The sequence below is a fragment of the Lathamus discolor genome, chromosome 4, assembly GCF_037157495.1.
Source record: "Lathamus discolor isolate bLatDis1 chromosome 4, bLatDis1.hap1, whole genome shotgun sequence".
NCBI lineage: Eukaryota > Metazoa > Chordata > Aves > Psittaciformes > Psittacidae > Lathamus > Lathamus discolor.
Window position 1 is genome coordinate 112,096,494 of NC_088887.1, and position 23,063 is coordinate 112,119,556.

The 23,063-nt window shown below is 38.4% G+C and overlaps 1 protein-coding gene across 2 annotated transcripts in view; it reads right to left on the minus strand.

Annotated features, from left to right (window-relative positions):
* Nucleotides 1-13,512: 13,512 nt before the first annotated feature.
* AASDHPPT (aminoadipate-semialdehyde dehydrogenase-phosphopantetheinyl transferase) overlaps nucleotides 13,513-23,063 on the minus strand; it is a 29,797-nt gene continuing 20,246 nt past the window's right edge. For both annotated transcript variants that reach the window (XM_065678674.1, XM_065678673.1), the window contains exons 5-6: nucleotides 17,708-17,785; nucleotides 13,513-14,138 (exon numbers count right to left, since the gene is read on the minus strand). In XM_065678674.1, coding sequence (XP_065534746.1) covers nucleotides 13,968-14,138; nucleotides 17,708-17,785 — 249 coding nt within the window. In that variant the 3' untranslated portion in view covers nucleotides 13,513-13,967. The remainder of the gene's footprint in view (nucleotides 14,139-17,707; nucleotides 17,786-23,063) is intronic.

Below are 23,063 nucleotides of genomic sequence, written 5' to 3' on the forward strand. Positions count from 1 at the left end.
AATATCTGTTGGGTAGCATCTCATTGTATTTCTAATCTTCTGAACTATTACAAATACAACCTTTTGATTGCTGAACTGCACTACCGAAAAGAGGGCAGTAGCATAAGTGTATGAATCATGAATATGCTGAAAGCATTCTTTTATAGCAAAGAGAAAGCAAAGTGGATGAATACTTATTTATTCAGCTTTATTTATTATTTCACAATATATCAAAGTGCTGATGCCAACCTCATGAAGTTCAGCCATGACAAGTGCAAGGTCCTATACCTGGGTCGGAGCAATCCCAGGCTCAGCTACAGATTGGGCAGAGAAGAGATTCAGAGCGGCCCTGCAGAGAAGGACTTGGGGGTGCTGGTCGATGAGAAAATGAACATGAGCCAGCTTCAGTATGCGCTCGCAGCCCAGAAAGCCAAGCGTATCCTGGGCTGCATCAAAAGGAGCGTGACCAGCAGGTCAAAAGAGGTGATCCTGCCCCTCTACTCTGCTCTTGTGAGACCTCACCTGGAGTATTGTGTGCAGTTCTGGTGTCCTCAACATAAAAAGGACATGGAACTGTTGGAACAAGTCCAGAGGAGGGCCATGAGGATGATCAGGGGACTGGAGCACCTCCCGTAGGAAGACAGGCTGAGGAAGTTGGGGCTGTTCAGCCTGGAGAAGAGAAGGCTGCGTGGAGACCTCATAGCAGCCTTCCAGTATCTGAAGGGGGCCTATAGGGATGCTGGGGAGGGACTCTTCGTCAGGGATTGTAGTGACAGGACAAGGGGTAACGGGTTAAAACTTAAACAGGGGAAGTTTAGATTGGATATAAGGAAGAAATTCTTTCCTGTTAGGGTGGTGAGGCACTGGAATGGGTTGCCCAGGGAGGTTGTGAGTGCTCCATCCCTGGCAGTGTTCAAGGCCAGGTTGGATGAAGCCTTGTGTGGGATGGTTTAGTGTGAGGTGTCCCTGTCCATGGCAGGGGGGTTGGAACTAGATGATCTTGAGGTCCTTTCCAACCCTAACTATTCTATGATTCTATGATTCTATACTGGCTTTCTTCTAAACATCTAATAGCGACAGCATTTACTGAAAACTTCCGCAGGATTTTTAAGCTAATATTTTGTATTAAAAAATCAAACCCTTATGTTTCTTGCATTGACTGAAGTTTTATTTTAGAAAGATTTAAGTATTTTATCAGAAAGTTTCTAAAGGCTTTTTCCCTGACCAACTGTTTGGGAAAAGAAAAAAAGTAAAGGACAAACATACATATAAACAGCAATATTCTCATTTGTATTTAGACAAACATTATAAACACAGCTTCAGTAGCAGTGGTTCTCAGAATTCCTAAATGGCTTCCAGTAGTAAAAGCAATGCTCCCCTTAGCTTAAATAGTTATTTTCTATGCATCATTAGATTTGCAACAGACATCCTGTACATCTACACCTAAATCAAGGACAGCCTTGAAAACATCAGTCAGGATGTAGATTTTGAATGGGATCATTATTTCAAGAATAGTGGTCCAAACTATAAACTGGTTTTAGTCTACAAAGTTCCACCACTTTAGCAGAATGAAACTGATTTGGACCCCCTAAGCCTGGCCCGTAACATTTATTTGTTTGGAAAAGAAAAATAAATCCAGTCCGGTTTACAAGAAGGCCCCCACATCAAGCCTTAAGGCACAAAGCAGAATGTCTGATTGCACCACAAAACTGTGAATACTAAATGCTACCTGATGGCAAGGAGACAGTGAAAATATAAAGCATTTAAATTGATGCTTTGACAGTTTTTTAGCTGTTCTTATTTAAGTAAAAATACACATATTTTTAAGAAGTTGTCCTGGGTTTAAACCACAACAGAAGTGAAATGAATAGCATCAGAAATCAGTCAGTTCATCGCCACAGTATGGAAATCTACAAACACCAACTCAACAACTTAGCAATCTCAAGGTAATGGCTCAGCTCCTGAGGTGGGTTCTTCTGTGGGCTGATGGAAGTAAGCCAGAAGATGTACAAAATATCTGACTTGAAGGTAAATTCAAATCACAGAGTTAAATCCAGCATGCAACAGACTTGTCCTGGGTTCAGCAGCAGCAGTCATTTTCCTCCTTAGTAGCTGGTGCAGTGCTGTGTTTCTGACTTTCAGCCTGGGAGCAGCACTGATAGCACCGATGTTTTTAGTTGCTGCTCAGTAATGTTTATTCTGACCAAGGACTTTCTCAGTTTCATGCTCTGTCAGGGAGGAGGGGAAGCTGGGAGAAAGCAGAGACAGGACATCTGACCCAAACTAGCCAAAGGGGTATTCCATACCACAGCAAGTCATGCCCAGTATATAAACTGGGGGGAGGTACCTGGAAGGGCCAGATTGCTGCTCAGGTCAGGCTGGGTATCAGTCGGTGGGTGGTGAGCGGCTGTATTCTCTTCTCTTATTATTTCCCTTATCATTATTATTATTGGTGGTAGCAGCAGTGATTTGTGTTATACCTTAGTTACTGGACTGTTCTTATCTCAATCCTCAAGAGTTACATTCTTTCAGTTCTCCTCCCCGTCCCTCTGCGAGTGGGGTGAGCGGAGGGGGGGTGTGGAGTGAGCGAGCGGCTGCGTGGTTCCGAGTTACCAGCTGGGCTTAAACCATGACAGTTCTTTGTAACGCCCAACGTGGGCCACAAAGGGTTGAGATGACGACAGATCTGACTGGAGTGGGTCTAATCGTATTTGTGATAAGCATTCATTGTTTCGGATTAATAGTCACCCTTCACAGTGCTGATTTATTGGGTCTCAAAGTCACTGCTCCTTATCTCGGGGTTTCAGCATGTTGTACCTGACTTACAGCTGGTATTTGCTGGTTTAGCGTTTGTCGGCTGGGGGGCCTGGGCTAAGGTTCTTGTTTCACTGTATTTTATGGTAATGACTGTTTTTTTTCTTTAGAGAGGTTTTCATACAATCTATAAACCACGACACAGACCTATACAGAGCTCCCAACAGAGATGGATAAGGCCCTGCTCTTCCTAGGCTTAGCTCCAGATACTTTGGAAACCAGAATGCAGGGAAGATCCCAGTACTCCCACCCGCAGCCTCTGAGCCTGTTGGACCTTAGCAGCAGAGAGAGGTCTGCCCATCCAGCCGTCCTTGCTGATCCAGGTAAATCAATCCTCATTTACATCCATCAAAATTAGCAAGCTGTCTGGCAATAGCACTGCAAATGTGTTCTCCTGAAATAATTTGTATAGTAACTACATTATAGAAATAATTTAAGGGTAAATTTATATTGCAAATAGGATCATATGAAACACTGTCCAGCCCAGACTGAACTACATGAGCAATGATCCTATTCCTTTATCCTATCTTGTAGGTTGTTTACAAATTCAAGAGTAAAATACGTGACATAGAAGTGCTAAAAGTTAAAGATAATTGGTCTGATCAAACTTAAAAGACATCATTTTTATAACAAAAAAAAAAAAAGGCATTAAAAATAAATTGAAAAGTAATCAGTAACACAGTGTATGGAACAAAGAAAAGTGACTGGGAAACGCTCTTCTCCAGCAAGTATTCTGAAATGCTATTTGAACTTCTGCAACATTTTTATGATAATATCTGACATGAGGGACAGGATAAGCCTGTGTGAGTGCAAAATAAAAATTAGAGCAAAAGCCTAGGTTCAGTTTTAAAATTGTTTCTCAATTTTGCCACTGAGAAAAGTCACAAATGGGGTTAAGAAAGAAGCTTATGTGTGAACTCTAGTTTCTGATTCTTTGCTGGAGATTTTCTGTGCCTGGAATAAAAAGTCATCTACTCCCATATAACACACACTTGGCTCTGAGTGTTTCTTGGCTCATCTGTCAATCAGATGCTGTTGTGTAAAAGACTGTGGGACACCTTTAGACACCAATTACAAAGGCTCTGCTGCTTATTCCACATCACTCTGCCCGCTCTAGCTAATTCTTTCCTGCATTCAGGTAGGAGTGAAAAACAAACCACAGGCTAACCTGATTCTTTAAATGTGGGGCAATAAGGCATTTGCAGAAATGGTCCAGCATCAATTGCCAACACAGGGTCTTGATCCCATGTGCATAGTGAGTTTTCCAGATGCTTCTGCCTGACTGTAGCACTGCTCTTTGTAAAGGTAATTCAGGCACCTGCTTCCAGGTTGTAGATTCCCTTCACAGGCTCATACTTCCACCTTTTGAATGTGGCAGCTCTGAGGGACATAGCTCCTGAGATCTTTTTGAAGCTGTCCCAAGATATTTAAGACCCATCAAAATGGCGAATAATGAAACAGCTCAAAGGTATTCTAGATCGTTTGCTTCCAATTCCTACAGTTATAACCTTTTTCATTGCTTATGATTTCCATGCAGATCTTACACAGCCACTGGAAGAGAAACAGCAAATTGGTTGTATTTCAAGAGACTGTGGCCTTTGAAGTTAAAAATAATCTCTTAAGTTTGGCTTTGATTACACCCTTGTTCGCCGTCCAGTGAAAGTCAGTTGCCAGAAGGTCAGCATCCAGATACACAATCCTCTATCACAGATGACATAATGAGTGATTTGGACCTCATAATTCTGTTGGACAAAGATGGAAGAGAAGTAAAGGCTCAGTTTATATTTACTGAAGAGATTACTCTCATGGGGAAATAATAGAAAACTTTATATCAGAATAGAAATCATAGAAAATTCCTTACTGCAGAAAATACAAAATTATAAGCAGTTTACTTTCTATGCATAATTAAGCTAGTCACTGTTTTTGTTCCCGTGGTGTGTATCATAAATCATTGATAAGCAATTACAATTTAGAACAATTTTTTGAAAGCATTAAGTAAACATGAAACTATTAATTTGTCACATTAAATGAACATTTATCCGAGTACTACAGCTTAGTCGTGTGGCCTCTAGCTATTTAATACATTTTGATATCTCTGAGAAATGACTCTATCCTGACAAGCTTCAAAATAGCTTAAGAATAAAAATGACACGGTATGCTCCCCTTTTGCAAAATAATAAAAGCTCCAGTTGCAATTGGACTGCTCACAGATACCTTGGGAAACAGCTCTCTTTTTTGACTGACCACAGTGTTGGGTTACTCCTTTTTTTGCAGTCTTTTGGCTAGTATCAACCATCTCAATGAGCAGATTTAACTGTCTTGTGTGTGATTTCACCATCTCCATAAAACTGATAATTTGAACATTTTTGTTTCCATTGATTCAGTGCAAGACTAGCTTCAATATTGTCTGCTGACAGAATTTACAGCTATAGATTTATCAAACCCAGTAACTGCCTTATTCACTCACAGCTAACTGTAAGAACTGGACACAGAGAGACTTGGCTGGAAAGTCCAAAGAGGCAGAGCCATAATGCATCACAGAGAGCTCACAACAGCTCTGTAGTTGACTCCTTCACTCTACCTGAGCTGCTAGAAGTAAGGAAAGCAGTAGGCTGGCACGTAAATCCATTCAGGCATAGTCTATAGATAAAAGCTATTCTGCTGGCAGTGAGTATGTGTCGATGTACTCAGGAACTTTCACAGTGGATTATGCTGATCTCTGTTTGAACATTATGCTACTAAAGCCTCCAAAATCCATTGATGTCTTCCCAAAACCCATAGATCCAACTGGAGTAGCAATTTTTCAGTATTTTTCATCTCTGTGAAAGCTTGAATCCAGCGGCTTTGAGGCACTAAACAAGGCAAACCACTGGATAATAGAAATGTATTACCCCGTTTTACAAGCGAGAAAGCAAATGGACTGACGACTTGCTGAAAGTCCTATGTAAAAAATTGAAAAACAATGCCAGTAAGACCCATGTGACACAAAACCGACACTTTTCTTGTCTTGTTATGATGTTAGTTCCCGTACACAACAGTGTGAGATCTAAGGGATATGTAGCAGGAAAGAAGAGGAGGAAGGTTCAACTTGGGATGTAAAATGTGTATCAGGATAAAAAAGCAGAAAGGCTGGAGAGTAGGAAAGTGTATCAGGAGAAAAAAATCAACTGGGAAGGAGAAAAGGAAATGATAAAAGCGTGTGTGGAGAAACATGCACAGATCCACACTGCAGGTATTCAATTGCACTTGTGCAATATGGGAGTCCATTGCACTGAGTGGGTTTGCAGAAAGTGGAAGGGCAATCTCCCCTACAAGAACTCAGACTTAGTTTCCCCATAGATGGTAATAAACTGGAATGGGGTAAAAGAACACAAACAGGATGAGGAAAGTGCTGCGTGGAAGGAGTGTGCTGTGATCATGGAGTATTTGTGAACTGGCTTGGGATGTAATCAACATCACAAAATAGACCTTGGCCTGCAGAAGATACAAATATTCTGGCCAAGAACTTGTAGGTTAAGCAGGAAAGCATGGCAAGCAGAGGCAATATACCCCAACTGAATTATCTTTTAGTTCATACATAGACTCACATTTAATTACGTTATGATATTGTCAAGCCTTTGGCACACTGCCTCCTGTATAAACATTACTGGCATAGATATGTAATTCTATTACAGACTTATTAATTCAAATTGAGCAGCAGGCAGGCATGAAACGAGCTAGAAATTTCAACTGAAAACCACCTATAGGTTAGACAGAGAAAAACAACATGCTAAGGTGGAAGAGTCACACAGTACAGGAGCCACCCAAGGTCCGTGTCCATCTCTTTAGTGTATTAGCAGTCAAACAGCCAAGTCTGCCTTGTATCAGCACAACTCATGATCATTCCCCATACAAGAACATCATCTGAGCTAGAAGGAGCTGCTCTTGGATTATTAGGTTTGTCACTTGTGGGATTCAATTATTCCTGTATTATTTGTCTAAGACTAATGCAAAGAGGCTCCAGCTAAGACCAGAACTCCACTTTATGAAGTACTAGGAGCAGTTTCTTTCTCAAAAGGGGCCTGCAGTTTCAGCAGACGATATGCAGACAGAGGGGAAACAGAGGCACCAAGGAGTGATTTTATTACAGTTGCACAGAAATTCAGCCAACAGTCAGAGACTAATTCTAAATGTCACTTTTATATTAAGAAATATCCAGTTAAAATGTAACTACGTGCCTTTTCTTGATTAAAATAGAAGCAAGGCCATTTTAGACCTATAACATAAATAAAAAGTCATATAAAATTACAAGAGAACATATGTTAGAGATACAGAAATGTTACACTTTGGAAGCTGAGGAATGGAGAAAAATATTTTACCACCAGAACTGGAAGAGTCCTTAATTCTTACTTCTCAGCTGCGCCATTGTCCTGTACCATTTCTAACTGAAAGTGCATGTTTTGATTTCCATTAAAGAAAAAGTCAGACTGGAATCTTATTTCAGAATCTATAAACCTACAGAATCTATAAAAAAGTTCATAAGGGTTTAGATTCATTTTTTTGTTAAAAGTCATGATCTTGATCATTATTTTACCAATAATGTCCTTTTATTGACACCAAGAGTGAATTTGTGTAATTCCTATTTATACTGTACTAAGTGGTGGAAAAGATGTAGGCAGCATTTCTGGTACTGTGCCTTATACGAAGACCAGGAAATCACCTCTTCAAAGCAGGACACATAGCTATCTGGCTATGATATGGCCATCAGATTTTCTAATTAACATGTGTTTTTCTACCTGCCAACCCACAATGTCAGGAGTCTTTTTCAGAAGCATTCTGAAGACCTGTTAAAAACTCAGACATTTATTAAGCATATACTGTAAAGATACCATGGATTTTCCTGTGTCCACTGGATGTTGAACTAGAAAAGCCCTTAAGACTTATGGGATAAAGCAGAATAAATTCAATGCAGTCTTGTTTCTTGAGTTTCTGTTGTTAACTTCCCTCATACAAAGTACTAATCATGAAACAACACAGAAATAAAAATGTCTTTACTCCTTTCCACATTTTTAATTAATGTATTTTTAATATAAGCTTCCAACATTTTAAAAATGTGTCTTAATCTGTTTCTCCTTCTTGTTCAAGGCACTGTTTTAAATTTCCCCACTGCCTGGCCTTAAAATTGTCTGTTCCATCAGCCAAATGCACTTGTACCATTCATATTACTCACTCTTGAAGCTCTTTTCCTACACTTCCTAGTTCCTGAGTTCATAAAGATAAGTTTAGTGTCTAGTTCTTTTAAAGCTGATTATGTGTATATCATATATATACACATAATGTTTATACATGTGTATGTATGTGTAAATGCTACATACCTGTAGAAACTCTGATACACCCATCAGCGATGAACTGGCTGTAGTCTGAGAAGAAACGAGTTAAAAAACATTGCGCGGCTGAAACAGCTATATTTGAATTAACACATTTAAATTTTAATGAAACTGCATTTTTATTTCTTTTAAAAGCTTGTTTATACAAATTCAACAACCCAGTCGATGCTGCACTCAACTGCTGTCACACAACCCCACCCCCCCCCCGAAAACCATAATCATTCTATCACATTGTTTCAGAAGTCCCCAAATTGTCCTTTATAAATAAATCAGATCTATTTTAAAATTCCTGGCACATACAAGGTTTATTCACTATTTCAGCAGGCCTTTACTCTGGGAAAAAAGATTGCCTTCATTTGAGATTACTTTCTTCCCTTTTTTAACTGAAGACTGGTCTCAGAAAGTAAACTTATTTCCTGATTACTTAAAGACATTTACGTGACCGATGTTACATAATTCTATGGCCAGGGTATCTGACTTTACCCAAGGCAATGGAAACCAACATGCTTGCACTGCAATGAGCAGCTTGCTATTCTCTCTTTTTGTCCTGAAAGGTGAGAGATAACAATGGTTTCTGCAAGTAGAAGCTATCTGCCTGCCCCAGTTTAAATGCAAATAAAGATCCTATTGCACTTTAGGGAAAACATTCTAAATTAACAAGGCAAATCATCTGAAGATCCTAACAAGCAATTAAGGCAAAACAGCGATATCAGAACTATCAGTTCTTTGTAATACACTGTTTTCACTCACATGAGAATATTAATTATAAGCAAGTACACACTAAGTACTGCCTTTACCCACACACAATTGTACTATACAAAATCATCCCATGTATTTTCCTAATGTTGCACAGGTAGCTAATCAATGGTAGATCACACAACTGTCACAAGATTAACAAAATGCTTTTATGTAGGTAATAAACACTGCTTGATATTACTCTATTCAGTCGACAGTGTTTGAACTTGATATATGCAGGAAAATTCCATTTCTCTTACAAAGAGCCCAGTAACCTTACTGAATAAGCAGTTCACTGTACCTTTCACAAAAGCTCTTGATGAGGATAAGGATGAGAAGCACACTGAACAATCAACTGATACGCAGGCTGAGAATCCACTCACCTGATGGCAGCAGTGATAAATTACAGAAAGCTATGCTAATGAAGCCAAGAAAAGACAAAATATTCACTTTAAAGGGAAAATATTTTCAAGACTGTATTTTCAGACTTTTGCCTGTGTGCTGTTTCAAATGCAAACTTGTATTGGGTCTGGCTGAGGTAATCTTCCCCACAGCAGCCCTCATAGCACTGTGCTTTGTACTGGTAGCTAGAAAGGTGTTGGTACCACACCAGTGCTTTGGCTACAGCTGAGCAGTGCTCACACAGAATCAAGGCTGTCCCTCCAACATTTCCCAGCACCAGTAGGCTGTGGGTGGGTGAGATCTTGGGAGGGGATGCAGGCAGACAGCTGACCCAAACTGACCAAAGGGATATTCCACACAGTATGACATTGCTTAGCAATAAAAGCTAAGAGAAAGGAGGGAGGTGGGAGGCCATTCATTATTTAATTTGTCTTTTGGAGCTACCAAAAACCTCCCTGGTAAGTGGCTGGACATCGCTGGCTGATGGGAAATAGAAAATGAACCTTTTGTTTTCCTTTGCTTCCACATGTGGCATTTTCCTGTGCAAAAAAACTCTTACAACATGAAATTTGTGTTCTATAACATAGGTCAGAAAAAATAATTGTCGGAAATTTTCTTGCATGAGTAACACTGTGCAACACTGTAGCCTTTCATTTGAGAAGTTCTATCTTCCACAAGCATTAAACCCCACACTATTGCAATTTAGACCAAGTGATGAGTGACTAACACATATTATACACCAATATTATGCCATAGTTATGTCAAGAAAGTAGGTTGCACATTACTAAATTGAAATTACAGGAAGAAACAAGAGAGTGTCTTTGGAAAGAAAGACTTGAACACGCCTAATCTTGTACGAATACCAGCGGGTGGACAACTGGTCCAGCCCTTTGTTTCACAACTCATCCGAAGGGTGTCAGTATGAGCATACAGTCCTGTGTTCCCATAAACTGTTTCAAAAATAACCACAAAGTGTTAGACAGGTGTTTCAGAAATCCCACTTATGTCTGGATCTAAATAACAGTGAGATTAAAAATTAGCCAAGAAAGAACCATAAATAGACAATACAAAATCAGAACACAAACACAAAATAACCCACTTTTTATTCCAACAAGGAAATTAAACTCAATCTTAACAGAAATAGGAGTTAGACACAGTATCTGGCCATAAAAAACCCGGGACAAGAAAACACCACAGTACAAAAAAGTGACTTTTTGAAGAAAAGTTTTAAAATGCTGGCACTCTTGAGAATAATTCAGAATTTATTTCCTTGCTTAAATCTTCTGTGCAATGCACAGCAATCCAAAGTACCCATATCCTGGAGGAACATGATGTGCAAATTAGCAAGTCCAGCCACTTGCAGAATTGGGCAGCAGTTAAGGAGGGAAGTCTGAATTACCTTTTTAGACTTGGTTGTATCAGTTCTGCCCACGAACCACTTTTCTTTGTAGAATGCAGCGCTATGATCTTGTAATGCTCTAACAAAGAGACAGTCTATGCTCACTTGAATAGCTAGCTATCTTTGCCTTCCTATCCTGATCTTCTTAGCAGATCATGAATTTATTGCAATGTCTTGGGTAAAGATGATAGTTCAGAGGTAAGTTGTTGCCTGAATATTTCCAAGAACATATAAATTACAACCTCATTTACATTGCTTCTGCTGTTACTCTACTATTTCTTGTCTAAGACGAGTATGTTTAATCAACATCAGTGCATTTGATCCCGTAATATACTAACAGTATACATATTGCATATTATATATATATATCATATATACTTTGTGAAAGGCTGAGTGTGTTCACACAATCCACTTCTCAGAGTTACAGATTTTCAAATCAAATGGTACCAGTCTTTTGTCACACAGATGTAAATTTACCTTGAACACTTCTCCTCTAGGACCCACATTCATGGCATGGCCATGTCTAGGGCAGCATACAGAAAACAAAACAGATAAAGAAATGTAGCTCTGGAGAAGGAACGTGAAGGCCAGAGAGCTTCTAGACATAACTGGGAAATTTCTTGCAGACAGAAGAGCGATGGGAGATGAGCCAAGGTCAGCTCATCTGCACCAGGCCAACAACTTGAACTAATGAGGGAAGCTGGAGCTGTGCTGGAGCAGTAGTGCTGAGAACGGCATAGATACTCCACGGACATTAAGACTGTATTCTGAGGGAATGCAAGGAAGGCAGTTTTATGACTATGTGTGGACACAGGGCTCAAGTTTTCATATAAGGGAATGTGTGATGATGAAATAATAATAAAAAAGTAAAAAATCCTAGTATTGATTAAAATCTTCAAACTGATTTGAAAATGAAATTCTAGGAAGATTACATGAATTTATCTGTATGCGCTAGCAGCATTTACTTTAATATGTGCCTCCACACTACACAGATGCCCAGAAAAACATTCTGGTGACTTTAAGAAGGATCATTCACATTCATAAAGAGTCAGAGTGTCCTGCTGGCCTTTTAGCAGCATGCTTTTCACTGACAATTCCACAACTATACAGGTGCTCTCTCCCATGGTGGTAACAGCAAGTGTAAAAGTTCTGTCCTTTTGAAGTGACACTGAACAACCTGACTCAAGTGGCTCTTCACCCTGTATTGCCATCTCCAAGCCCTACTGCTACCTGATTAAAATTAAAAAATGCTACTTAAGAAAAAAATCATGATGTGAGGAACTACAATCTTCTAGATGATTGCCTGGGCCATTAGAAACGATTTTATTTCATGGAAAGGTAACCAAAACAAACTCCTTTGGTTTTGTAACCTTTTTAATTAGATATAGCCCTGAAAATTGTCATATTGCTGGCAAGCAAACCAAGTATAATTTTCTAATTTAACAAAAATGTTTTGTCCTTTACTTACATGCAAACCCAGTGTTATAATTCCATGAACATTTCTTAAACTCTTTCCGGTGAGAGAAAAATTCTGTTTTGAGACACTGACACCACACAAAAATAACTCATCTCTAATACGAAACTAATGACATATATTTGATCAGTTAACAGCCAGCTAGCCACTGAACCCTGTACTCTCCAGCCCCTCGTACTGAATAGGCCTCCTTATTCTGCAGACTTCCAAAAGCTGTAGCAAAACATATCCTTCCTTTTTTTTCTTTCAGCATGGGAACACTTCTAGCTATCTCAGCTCTTAAACACCATCAAGCACTTGCCCATCTGGGATTACAGTACGCTCCAGGTAGAACAGAGTTAGACAGAGTCAATGACTCAGTTTAAAATATCCTACCCCAGTAAGTGACACCATTACATACCCACTGACTAGTCTTTTCTGGCCTCCAGAGTGTCATTTATTTATTGCAAACTGTATTTAATTAAAAACAAACCAACAAACAAACAAAAAACAAACCACAACCAAAAAACCAGTCTACAATATCTGACTTAAAATTTGTATTAAAATTATTCTGTATTTCTGTTCACTTCAAAATGTGACCCCTGGAGAGGGGGTCTGGAGAGAAGAGTCACTGTTTCACTGATTTGTAGTTTTGGAGGAAAAAAGCCAAACACCAAAAGTTATGATTAGCGTGCCAGATGAGGTTGTCATTAAAATGGAAAACGAGGTTGTCCTTAAAATGGAAAAAAAGAAGTACCTGTAGAAGTAGGAAAAATTAACAGCATATCTGAATTATCTACAGCAAAAATCCACAAGCTTGTATAATATTATAAAGCTAGTATCCTTCTCCCTCTAAACCTTTCATTTATCTTTACAATAAGGCATGGCTCCAATGGTTACACCACAAGTACATTCTTCTTTAGTCAGAATACAGACTGCAGCCAAGTTGTACACAAACTCAGATTCACTGAAGATCTATGCTTAAGGAGGAAATTCTTTCCTGTTAGGGCGGTGAGACACTGGAATCAGTTGCCCAGGGAGGTTGTGAGTGCTCCATCCCTGGCGGTGTTCAAGGCCAGGCTGGATGAAGCCTTGTGTGGGATGGTTTAGTGTGAGGTGTCCCTGCCCATGGGAACTAGATGATCTTGAGGTCCTTTCCAACCCTATTCTATGATTAACTATAGGACAGAAAAGAACTGGCTTTAGTTGTGAAAACCATTACATTCAGTATGACTCATTCTGTTCAGTACATTTCCCCACATTTAGATGCACCATATTGTATCTATGACTTCCAGTTAGAAAACTGGGAGGTAATGGTACAAAATAGGATTTGTTTTGAAAAAGAACACAAAATACTCAGAAGATGCACTCAAGATCTTCTCCAGAAATTTTAATTCACTGTAAGACAATAAAATATTCTGTCTTCAGATGTGAGAAAAAGACAGTACCATAATTTAAGCTTCAGCATAAATGAAGTATAGAAACACATTTTTATATATTAAACACTTGTTGACTAATCAACAACATTATTGTAGCTCTGCTCCCTCTTCCTTGCATGCGTAACTATTGCAGTGTATGCACCACAAACATAGAGAAGCAGAAAAGTATGTGGCCAGCTTAGACTATTCACACAGAATTCCTTCAGCAAAGAAACGTGCATCTTCCTTAAGATATTAATAAAGAATGTAAGTTTTAAAATGGTGAAAAATCAGACTGTCAGTTTAAATCAGGTAAAACATGTTTAATTTACACATGTGCACTTATTCCCACACTCTGAATTATGTAGAGTAACAGCATGATAACTTTGACAATTTTCTTCTTATAAGCAGTCTTGTCTTGAAAGTGAATTCTGTTTTACTGGACTCTCCTGCTTAGAACAAAAATTATCCCAATATGCAGAATCCTCAGGTGCGACTGGAATACCAGATGCAACTAAATCTTCAAAAGTCAGTAATGTGAACTGAGGCTGGTTAGGCTCCATGGAACATACCTACAGAAAATACATATTAGTATTACATGAATCAATATATCTCAATTTTCTTCCTGCAGTACTCCCTGTCCAGTTTAAACTATACATTGCTTACTGAAAAAAAAAAAAAAATCCAATTGAGATCAATGTCACTGTCTCTAATTCAGGCTATATAGTAACTAATGGGAAGTACGTAACAGGCCACACAGAAAAAGCAAGTTTATCTTAGAAAACATATTCAGAAAACAGAAAGATGAGAGATAGAGAATACTGCAGATACCACAGAATGAGTGTTTTAAGTTCAGAAAAAAGGAAGAAAACCATCAACAAACAAACTCTACTTCATTCTCCAGTAGACATGATTATTTGATATAATAGCATGAGGGTTTATTCCACTAGAAGTGTGCCTGTACATACTCTTTTAATACCAGCAATCACTGGGGTTGTGCATACTTCTCTCAAACTCTTGCTATTGAAGGACAAAATGGTCACAATCAACACAATTCCCTGTGTTAAATCCAGATTAAATGTAGACTGAGATATGAGAAATGAGTGTGTCATAGTCCCTGTGTTAGCTAGATAACTTCAAAAAAATTACACTTTAAAGAAAAAAGGGTCTGGCTTTTGTGAGCACATGTTACTGTGCTGCCGGCTACCTGTAAGCATAATTCTTTCCAGACAGCAAGGCAAATTGTATGGCTCCATGAATCCAATATGCATATAGCTGATCCTCCAGTCCAGGGTTGTGAGCCCTCCTCCCTGCCCTCAGGATCCATCTCATGTTCACTGTAGCCAAGGCTGCCTTTGACCTTCACATTCCCAATGACTCCATTGTTGGCGAGTAGGAGGTCTGGCAAAGCAACTCTCCTAGTTGGCTCCTCTATCACTCAGAGGAAGTTGTTGTCAAAGGACCACAGGAACCTCCTACATTGCTTATGTCTTGCTGTGTCTCTCCAGCAGATATTGGTGAAGTCCCCCATGAGGAGCAGGGTCTGCAAACAGGAGGCTGCTCCTATGTGCCTATAGAGGGAACGATCCACTTGTTCTTCCTGGTCAGGTGGCAAATAGCACACTTGCTATCAAATGTCTCCTCCTCCACCCCCATGCAGAGCTCTATATACTTCAGCTCTTCTCCTACATACAGGACAACTCCCCTTTCTCATCTTCCCTGCCTGTCCTTCCTGAAGAGCGTATTTGTCTATAACAGTGCCTTGTACGCACTTGCTTGCTTACGTGTGAGGTCCGGAGGTGACCTAGTCTGAGGTTCATTTTGTTGATTTTGTTATCCCTTCCTGTCATATCAATGAAGGTAGGTCAGTAAATATGCAAAAGAGCAAAAAGATCTACTCTCCAATTCAGTGTCTGAGCAGTAAGCTACTGTCAGGAATAACCGCAGAGACAACAAAATGATCTGTGTTTGTTGTAACAGCACAGCAAAACTCCAAAGTTGTCCAATGCAGACTGAACACTACTAAAGTTAATTGAGCTGTCTGTCACTTTATACCCTCACACAAGTGACATGGTGTTGAGACATTCCTGTTCATCTGGCATTTCGGAAATGAGGCCTACAGCCACGCAAGTGACATCACAGATGCAATGCAAACTTGGCCTCAGAGCTATGTAGACTGTTAACAGAGGTAGTCTGAACTTCTGCACGTTTGTCTGAAGGCAAGAGCATTCTGATTGAATTAATCAGAAGTCCTGTGAAATTTAGCAAGTGATAGACAAAAAGAGAGTCTTGTAGCCTACATAGGAATTATAAAGAATTATAAACTCAATCTATCTTTCATTGAGACCTGCCTTGGGTAACTGTCTAGATCTAGGTTAAGAGTGCAGATAAATATTCCGTCTCTTCAAGCACGTAGCAGTCAGCAGCAGACATTTTGTCAAGATTCTTGACAACTAGAGAATTTAAATTATAGTATGTTAAACTAACAACTGGTCTTTCCTGTGACTGGTAGCTACTTGCTATCAGGCTGGGAAGAAAGCTCTGAAAGTCCATAGATAGGACATCATGAATTATTCCTGTGATAGCACAGAGGGAACAGAAACAAGCACTGACATCTTGAAATAGTTGCACGATGTCTACACACTCTATTTATTTTAACTAAGATGAAGAACACCTTTTCCTCTCAATACATCTAGCAATACAGAGAATCCTTTCTTACCATTCTGCAAAATTTAGAAAGACAGAAGGCCACTTTTAATTTCCTCCACAGTCATGTCAGAGTCGTGAAAAAGCATATTGCAATAGTACTTTTTAGTATAGAAATTTTCACTTTATTTCCATAGTGGCAATTACAGAATGCTCACTTGTCCTATTTAAAATGACCTTTTTTTCAGTGAATTGAGCTAACAAAATTTAGGCCATCACAAATTTGTCAGTGGACAAGTATGCCTTTGAGACTTTCCCTGATTCAAAGACTTCTCATCGTAACTCTTGATGCCTGTTCTTTCTTTGATAATTTTAAGGTGTGTAACAGTGATGGTGAAAGCCAACAATTAAAAATCCTGGATTTTTGTAGAATAAGGTAATTGTCTTTAGAAACAATGGCCATCTTCTTTTCACCTCAGACAGACATTTATCAGTATTCCTGTAGAAAGGATGATACGCAGCACTACTGGGAACTTAAATATGTCCCCTCAAACAAAATGCACATACTTTCTTAAAGAATATGTCAGCACTGATATACCACAATAAATCCTCAGAGGTAGTTTGTACCTGTTTTTTTCAACCTAACCAATACTTTAAAAGTTCTGCCTCTCTGTACTACGCATAAACACAGACTCAGACTTTATGACCACGACAGATGTGTACATGACCACTTTCTTTCATCCATACATATTCTAATTATTGTTTTCTAGTTTCTGACAGAATCTTTTTATGTAAATAACAGAAAACAATAACCCATTTTCTTGTGAGCAACTAGAACACTACAGACAAAACTGGCAGTTTGTCACACTTTGCTTTGCTGACTGTGGCTATTTCAGCTACAACTTGCCAGTCTACTTCAAATTTGACTTTTATGGCTATTTTCATGACCCAGGTCTTTGGAATGAAGACTAACACTGCTGTTCCTCCCATCTGTTGGTTGTTGCTTGTCTCAGGGGTTACCTTGTCATAATGGTGTTTGAAAGATGACTCTGCTCTGGGATACATGTACTGACAAGTCCCCTGTTAAAATCAACTTGGTGAAGTGCTGTGATAGGTTAGCTGTCCAGACCAGTTCACTGTCTCCATTTCCCTCTGCAAAAAACACCTTTCCCACGTAAGTACTATCATGCTGTGACAAAAAATCACTTGATTTACTGTTCAGTGAACATGCTGAAACACTAACATACACATTCCAGATTTGACATTATCTGTCACTGTCCTCTGAAACCATTTCTCCTTCTCATACCTGTCCTGAAAAAAGACACAACAGAACTAGAGGTAACAGTTCAGTAATGCTCTGGTTAATACTATGCTTAAGATAAGCTTTCCCCTTGGCCCTAGATCTGAGATAACACCCTTTTAGCTACAGCATCAGACTAAGTTTATGTTCGAGTGATTAGTTACCAAGAACTGAAAACATTTCGTAATTTCTTACATCAGAATGCTTCTGTACAAATCCCTCCTGTTTCCCAAGGGCCACTGCAACGTGATGATGGTCATCTAACCGGGTTTCCTGGTAAAGATGAATAATAGCAATGTAAATGTATTTTCTTTACTCTGTTTCCAGCAAAGACTAAAATGCTTAGAGTATGGTTCAGAACAAAAGCAGAGCATAATATAAAATACTATAAAGTAATTCCATTCAAATAGCAATAGTCCTTCATAGCAGTGTATTTACTATGAAGTATTTTACCTGGTTTTCCATTCATTTACTAGGGTAGAAGACTGAAAATAAAGAATGCTACCTCAGGTTTGATGAAATCTAACCACTTGTACACATCATGCACATTTCTAGAACTTCCTCAAAAACAGACTATGAAAATTAGATGTCTGAACAAATGCACTTGAACAATTTACACAGTTCTAAGGTGCAGTGCTTTGTGTTTGTCTAGATGGAAAAATTGCCACATCCAGTTTTTAGTCATGTATTTCCCTCTCTCCTTTCATTTTCTGCATGTCCAAGACTTTAAAGACTGATCAGAACAGAGGATACAATACAGCACATTCAGCAGCACCCTACGTTTGAAGTCAGACATTCCACCTCATTCACTTCACATATCCTTTGTGATCACAAAGGAGTTTTTTGCATTTTACAATGAAATATAACAAACTATGCTCTTCATCTTATCTTTGCTGCTTCGGAGAAATAAATGTAAAGCCAAACCAAATACAGAAGGGAAGGAGACTTCTCCTGGTCCCCACCAGCAGCCAGCAAAAACCTTAAGGCATGGAGTTAATGAAACGTCCTGAAACCACAAAAATCAGTGAATCAGCTTGCTCACCTATTCATCTGGGGATACTGCTGTACCAACTTACACAATAAATCCAACTTCTAAATGGACATAGACGATTAAACGAAAGAGAGAAAGAGGACAATCATACAGAATTCCTCTGAGGTAGTTTGTTTTGTTAAGATTCATCTCTATAAACCAGCAAACATAATTGATCAAAATTTGTTTTGCTCTGCACAGAACTAAAGTAATACCAGAGCTGTTCAAGCTACAGGCACGAGACATATGAACTCATTTCAAAGGCTCAGCAAAGTGATGTGTCTGGGATTCAAATCATTCTGGATTCACTCAACAACAGACAGCTTATGCAGAAGCTGTACCTTCCCAGCAAACAGAAGTGACTGCTGTGTGAATCCAGTTGGATTAAATGGTTTTAGGAGTAAAAGTTTTCATTCGTATTTATTCCTGGCAATACAACAAGACTAACTTCTCTTACTGAGGCTGAAAGACTCTGTGATAGTTGCATACCAACAGCAATTACTAAATATGTTTCAAATTGATCCAGGTAACCTCAATCTGAAATTCATATTCTGAAAGTAATGTATTTGCATATAGACAAGCAAAACAAGTATTTGTTCGGAAAAATACAAACAATTACTTGTGTAGCAGCTGTGATGCCAGGTGATTCTTAAAACCAAATGAGGGTTAGGATAAACTAGGTGCTTTCTTTATAAACTGGCTATATTCAAAATTGAGGTAGGGACCCAAATAGAAGGCTCTTATGTCTCATTTAAGATTCTTCTTTAATATAGACTCCAGTAAGTGTTATCCAATCATTCTTCCTGACTAATGGCACAAAACTGGGACCAATAAGGAAAAAACCATGAGTACTTAATATTTTGCAAATCAGTAATAAGGATTCTTTTTTTCCACATACCAGATCTGCTACAGACACCTGTCTTTCACCTGTATTAAAATTAACTGGTACTTCATTCTTGTTGCGGTTTAACCTAGCAGGTCACGAAACACCATAGAGCCTCCCCTCTGGCAGGGCAGTTTAAGAAGCTGGTGTCCTTGACTTGGTACAACAACTAAAATATTGGTGTGTTATCAACATTATTCTCATCCTAAATCCAAGACACAGCATTGTAGCAGCTACTGGGAAGAAAATTAAATCTATCCCAGCAAAAACCAGGGCAATTCTGTCAGTTTATTCTCTTCAAAGGAAGTAAATGGAGCATACAGAATTACCCCAAATCTACATTATTATCATCATCACTCCATCCTAAAATAACAATCTGACACAAATACGGTATCACTTTTCACTGGGCTAGCAAAATTTCTATTACTAAACAAATTTACCTTAATAAAATGAGGAAAGCAAACATTGCCTATGTGAATAAAACATATTAAACACAACATATCTTAAAATTAGATTTATGCTTTTAAATGAAGTTTTACTGTATTTTTTCTTCTCCTTCCAAAAACAGTTGAAGGGAATCTGCCTAGCAATCCCTAGAGTACTACATGAAAACAAGTGCCTAAAGCTAAACTGATCCAACAAGATCAAACAGCAAGAAACTGTTTCTGAGCTACTGTTGTCTAGCCAAGCTCAAAAATACGTGAGGAGTGAAGGAGGGGAAAGACACTTTGAACAAAACTTGGTGAAATATTTCCTTGGAAAAGGGGTCACAGTCAACTACACAACAAGGTAGTTCATTTGGTGTTTACAATGAAATAACAGAAAATTATTATTTTCATGCTCACAGAAAATTGGTTCTGATACGAACATGCTTTGCTCTTGTGAACAGTTTAGGCTGTCTGAACAGTGTCAACTTTGATTTGCTTCGATTCACTGGTACTTCTCTTGACCTTTTAGTATGACAAGTACAACATGGTATATCTTTTTCTAGTCTTAATGTTTCTAAGTTGCTTTTTTAACATTGCATAGTACTTTCTAAAGGATATTTCAGAATTTTTATTTAATTTTAATGGATAAAATCCCCTTTGCTCCCCTCTTCTGTTTTCAGTAAATTAAGAGTATTTTTAAAACTCAAATAAGACAATCCAAACCCATGTGTTAATTGGCTTTTAAACAGCCTTGCTCTCTTTGATCACCTCCTATCATAAAGATATAGGAAGATCTGAAAAGTGAGGTCATTATATTTTTTTATTTGCTAAAAAACATTCACTCAAGCAAACTCAACTGGGAACACAAGGAAAACGCTATACCAGTAATACGGAATCTTACAGGTGATTCTTACAGATTTCTCTTGGTGTCTCTTCAGATTTCTCAAATTCAGTAAATTATTGTTTTCAGTTAACATGATGTTTCAAGAGCTAACAATGAAATAAAAAAGGATCTTTGTCTTTGATGGGCACAAAACTAAAAGAAACTTGGGAGAAGACCAAAAAAGGAAAGTGATGCTTAATTTTAGGTTGCGGATTGGTAACTGAAAAACTAATTCTTTTTTTTTTTTCCAATTTTGGCTTAATAATTGTTGATATTTAAATTAAATTATATTCCAGTTGAGCTTGTATTAAATGAAACTTGATAATAAATCCATTCTTTGTAACACTGCAAACTGCCTTATAATAAGGCTGCACTCTTGGGAAGCAGAAGGGCAAGCATGGAAGAGGAGACATTCCTCAGACAAAAATGAAATTAAACTTCTAGCAGTAATTACAAAGTAATAAGGAAAAATCAAATAATTATAAAGCATTTGAGTAATGCAGGGAGCTATGTACATCATCATCTTTGGGCTATTTTAGTCAACCAGACACAGGCATGTCATCAAAGACTAAAATTAGGATTTCTAGAACTCAACTGATAGAAGTAGATGTTTCCTTGACAATGGCATACTCTTAGCAGCAATACAGAAAGCATTCTACTAAAATGCGTGTCACAGTCTTTCCCAATTTGCCAGTCTGTAATTCCCCATTAGTGAATTTCATGACATAATCAATTCCTAGAGAGTATGGCAATATTAGTAAGAGAGCTGATTTAATATGAGTAGGCTTTTAAAATAGCATAAAACCAGATGTGGCTAAGAAATACTAAAAGGAATGAACTGTGAACAGCCCAACTAATGCTGTAAGTTAAATGTTATTGGTACATTAATTCTTTTTTACTACATGCATATCATACACATAGTTTGAATTCTACACAGAACAAGCATACAGCAGAAAACTGTCATTTAGACAAGCTCTACTGAACTGTTGTCTCCAAAAATGTAGATATTTTTGAAGTATAAACAGGTATTGTAAATTACTCTTACTGAAAAATGCACTTATCTACATACCAGCAGCATAAACTTATAGCAGACTGGAACAAGGTGCCCTTTACGGACAATTTTAAGTCAATATCTTTTGCATTTCAATTTTTGCTTTAAGCAGCTGGATTAAAACACCTCTGGGATGTAGAGAAATGGTATTATGATTTATTAAATTTTTTAAGCTTGGTTTCTTAGGGTAATGAAGTAATTTGAGGTCATTGTACAGAATCACAGAATCATAAGTGTGGAAAAGAGTCTCAAGACCATCAAGTATAACCACTAACCAACACTATCAAGTCCACCATTAAAACATTGCTCCTATTAGTTCTTTCTCTCTCTAACCTTTAAACTAAATTAGATGCTATTGATCATTTCCTACCAAATCTAACAGGATAGATGTTTCGGTGATCAGTTTTAATAATTTTCAAGAATAAAAAACAAACAAACAAAAAAAAAAAAACACCAAAAAAATAACCCCGATGTTCTGATGGAAAGCTGAGCCCAAACCAATGTTCCAGTTAAGCAAAGACAAGATTTTTGCATCTCTCCATTCCCACAGACAGCAGCTAACTAGGACACTGGAACTTCATACCCACAAAAGTACATTTCTACCAGTTTGCATGGACAAGTAGCAAGAAACCTGAAGCTCCTCCATTTCAAACATTTAACATAAACGCTAACTAATCAGGTTAGTTACTCACTAGTCCTGTTCTAGACCAACTGTTGAAGAACTTGAAAATCTTAGACACTGTTCACAAATCAGGTCTGCATATGCTTCAGTGAATTTCCCGAACTCCCTAGGATGAATTTCATAGACTGCAAGAAGTGTATTTGAGGAACATAAAATATAAAAAGCCACTATGACAAACAGATCTCTGGGGTGGTTTTGCAGTCATCAAAAATATTTTAAAATGCTGTGGATTTCTATCCTGAGTTTTGATTGCTGTATGTTCCTGAAGGGGGCCTATAGGGATGCTGGGGAAGGACTCTTCGTCAGGGACTGCAGTGACAGGACAAGGGGTAACGGGTTAAAACTTAAACAGGGGAAGTTTAGATTGGATATAAGGAGGAAATTCTTTCCTGTTAGGGTGGTGAGGCACTGGAATGGGTTGCCCAGGGAGGTTGTGAGTGCTCCATCCCTGGCAGTGTTCGAGGCCAAGTTGGATGAAGCCTTGGGTGGGATGGTTTAGTGTGAGTTGTCCCTGCCCATGGCAGGAGGGTTGGAACTAGATGATCTTGAGGTCCTTTCCAACCCTAACTATTCTACAATTCTATGTTCAACATG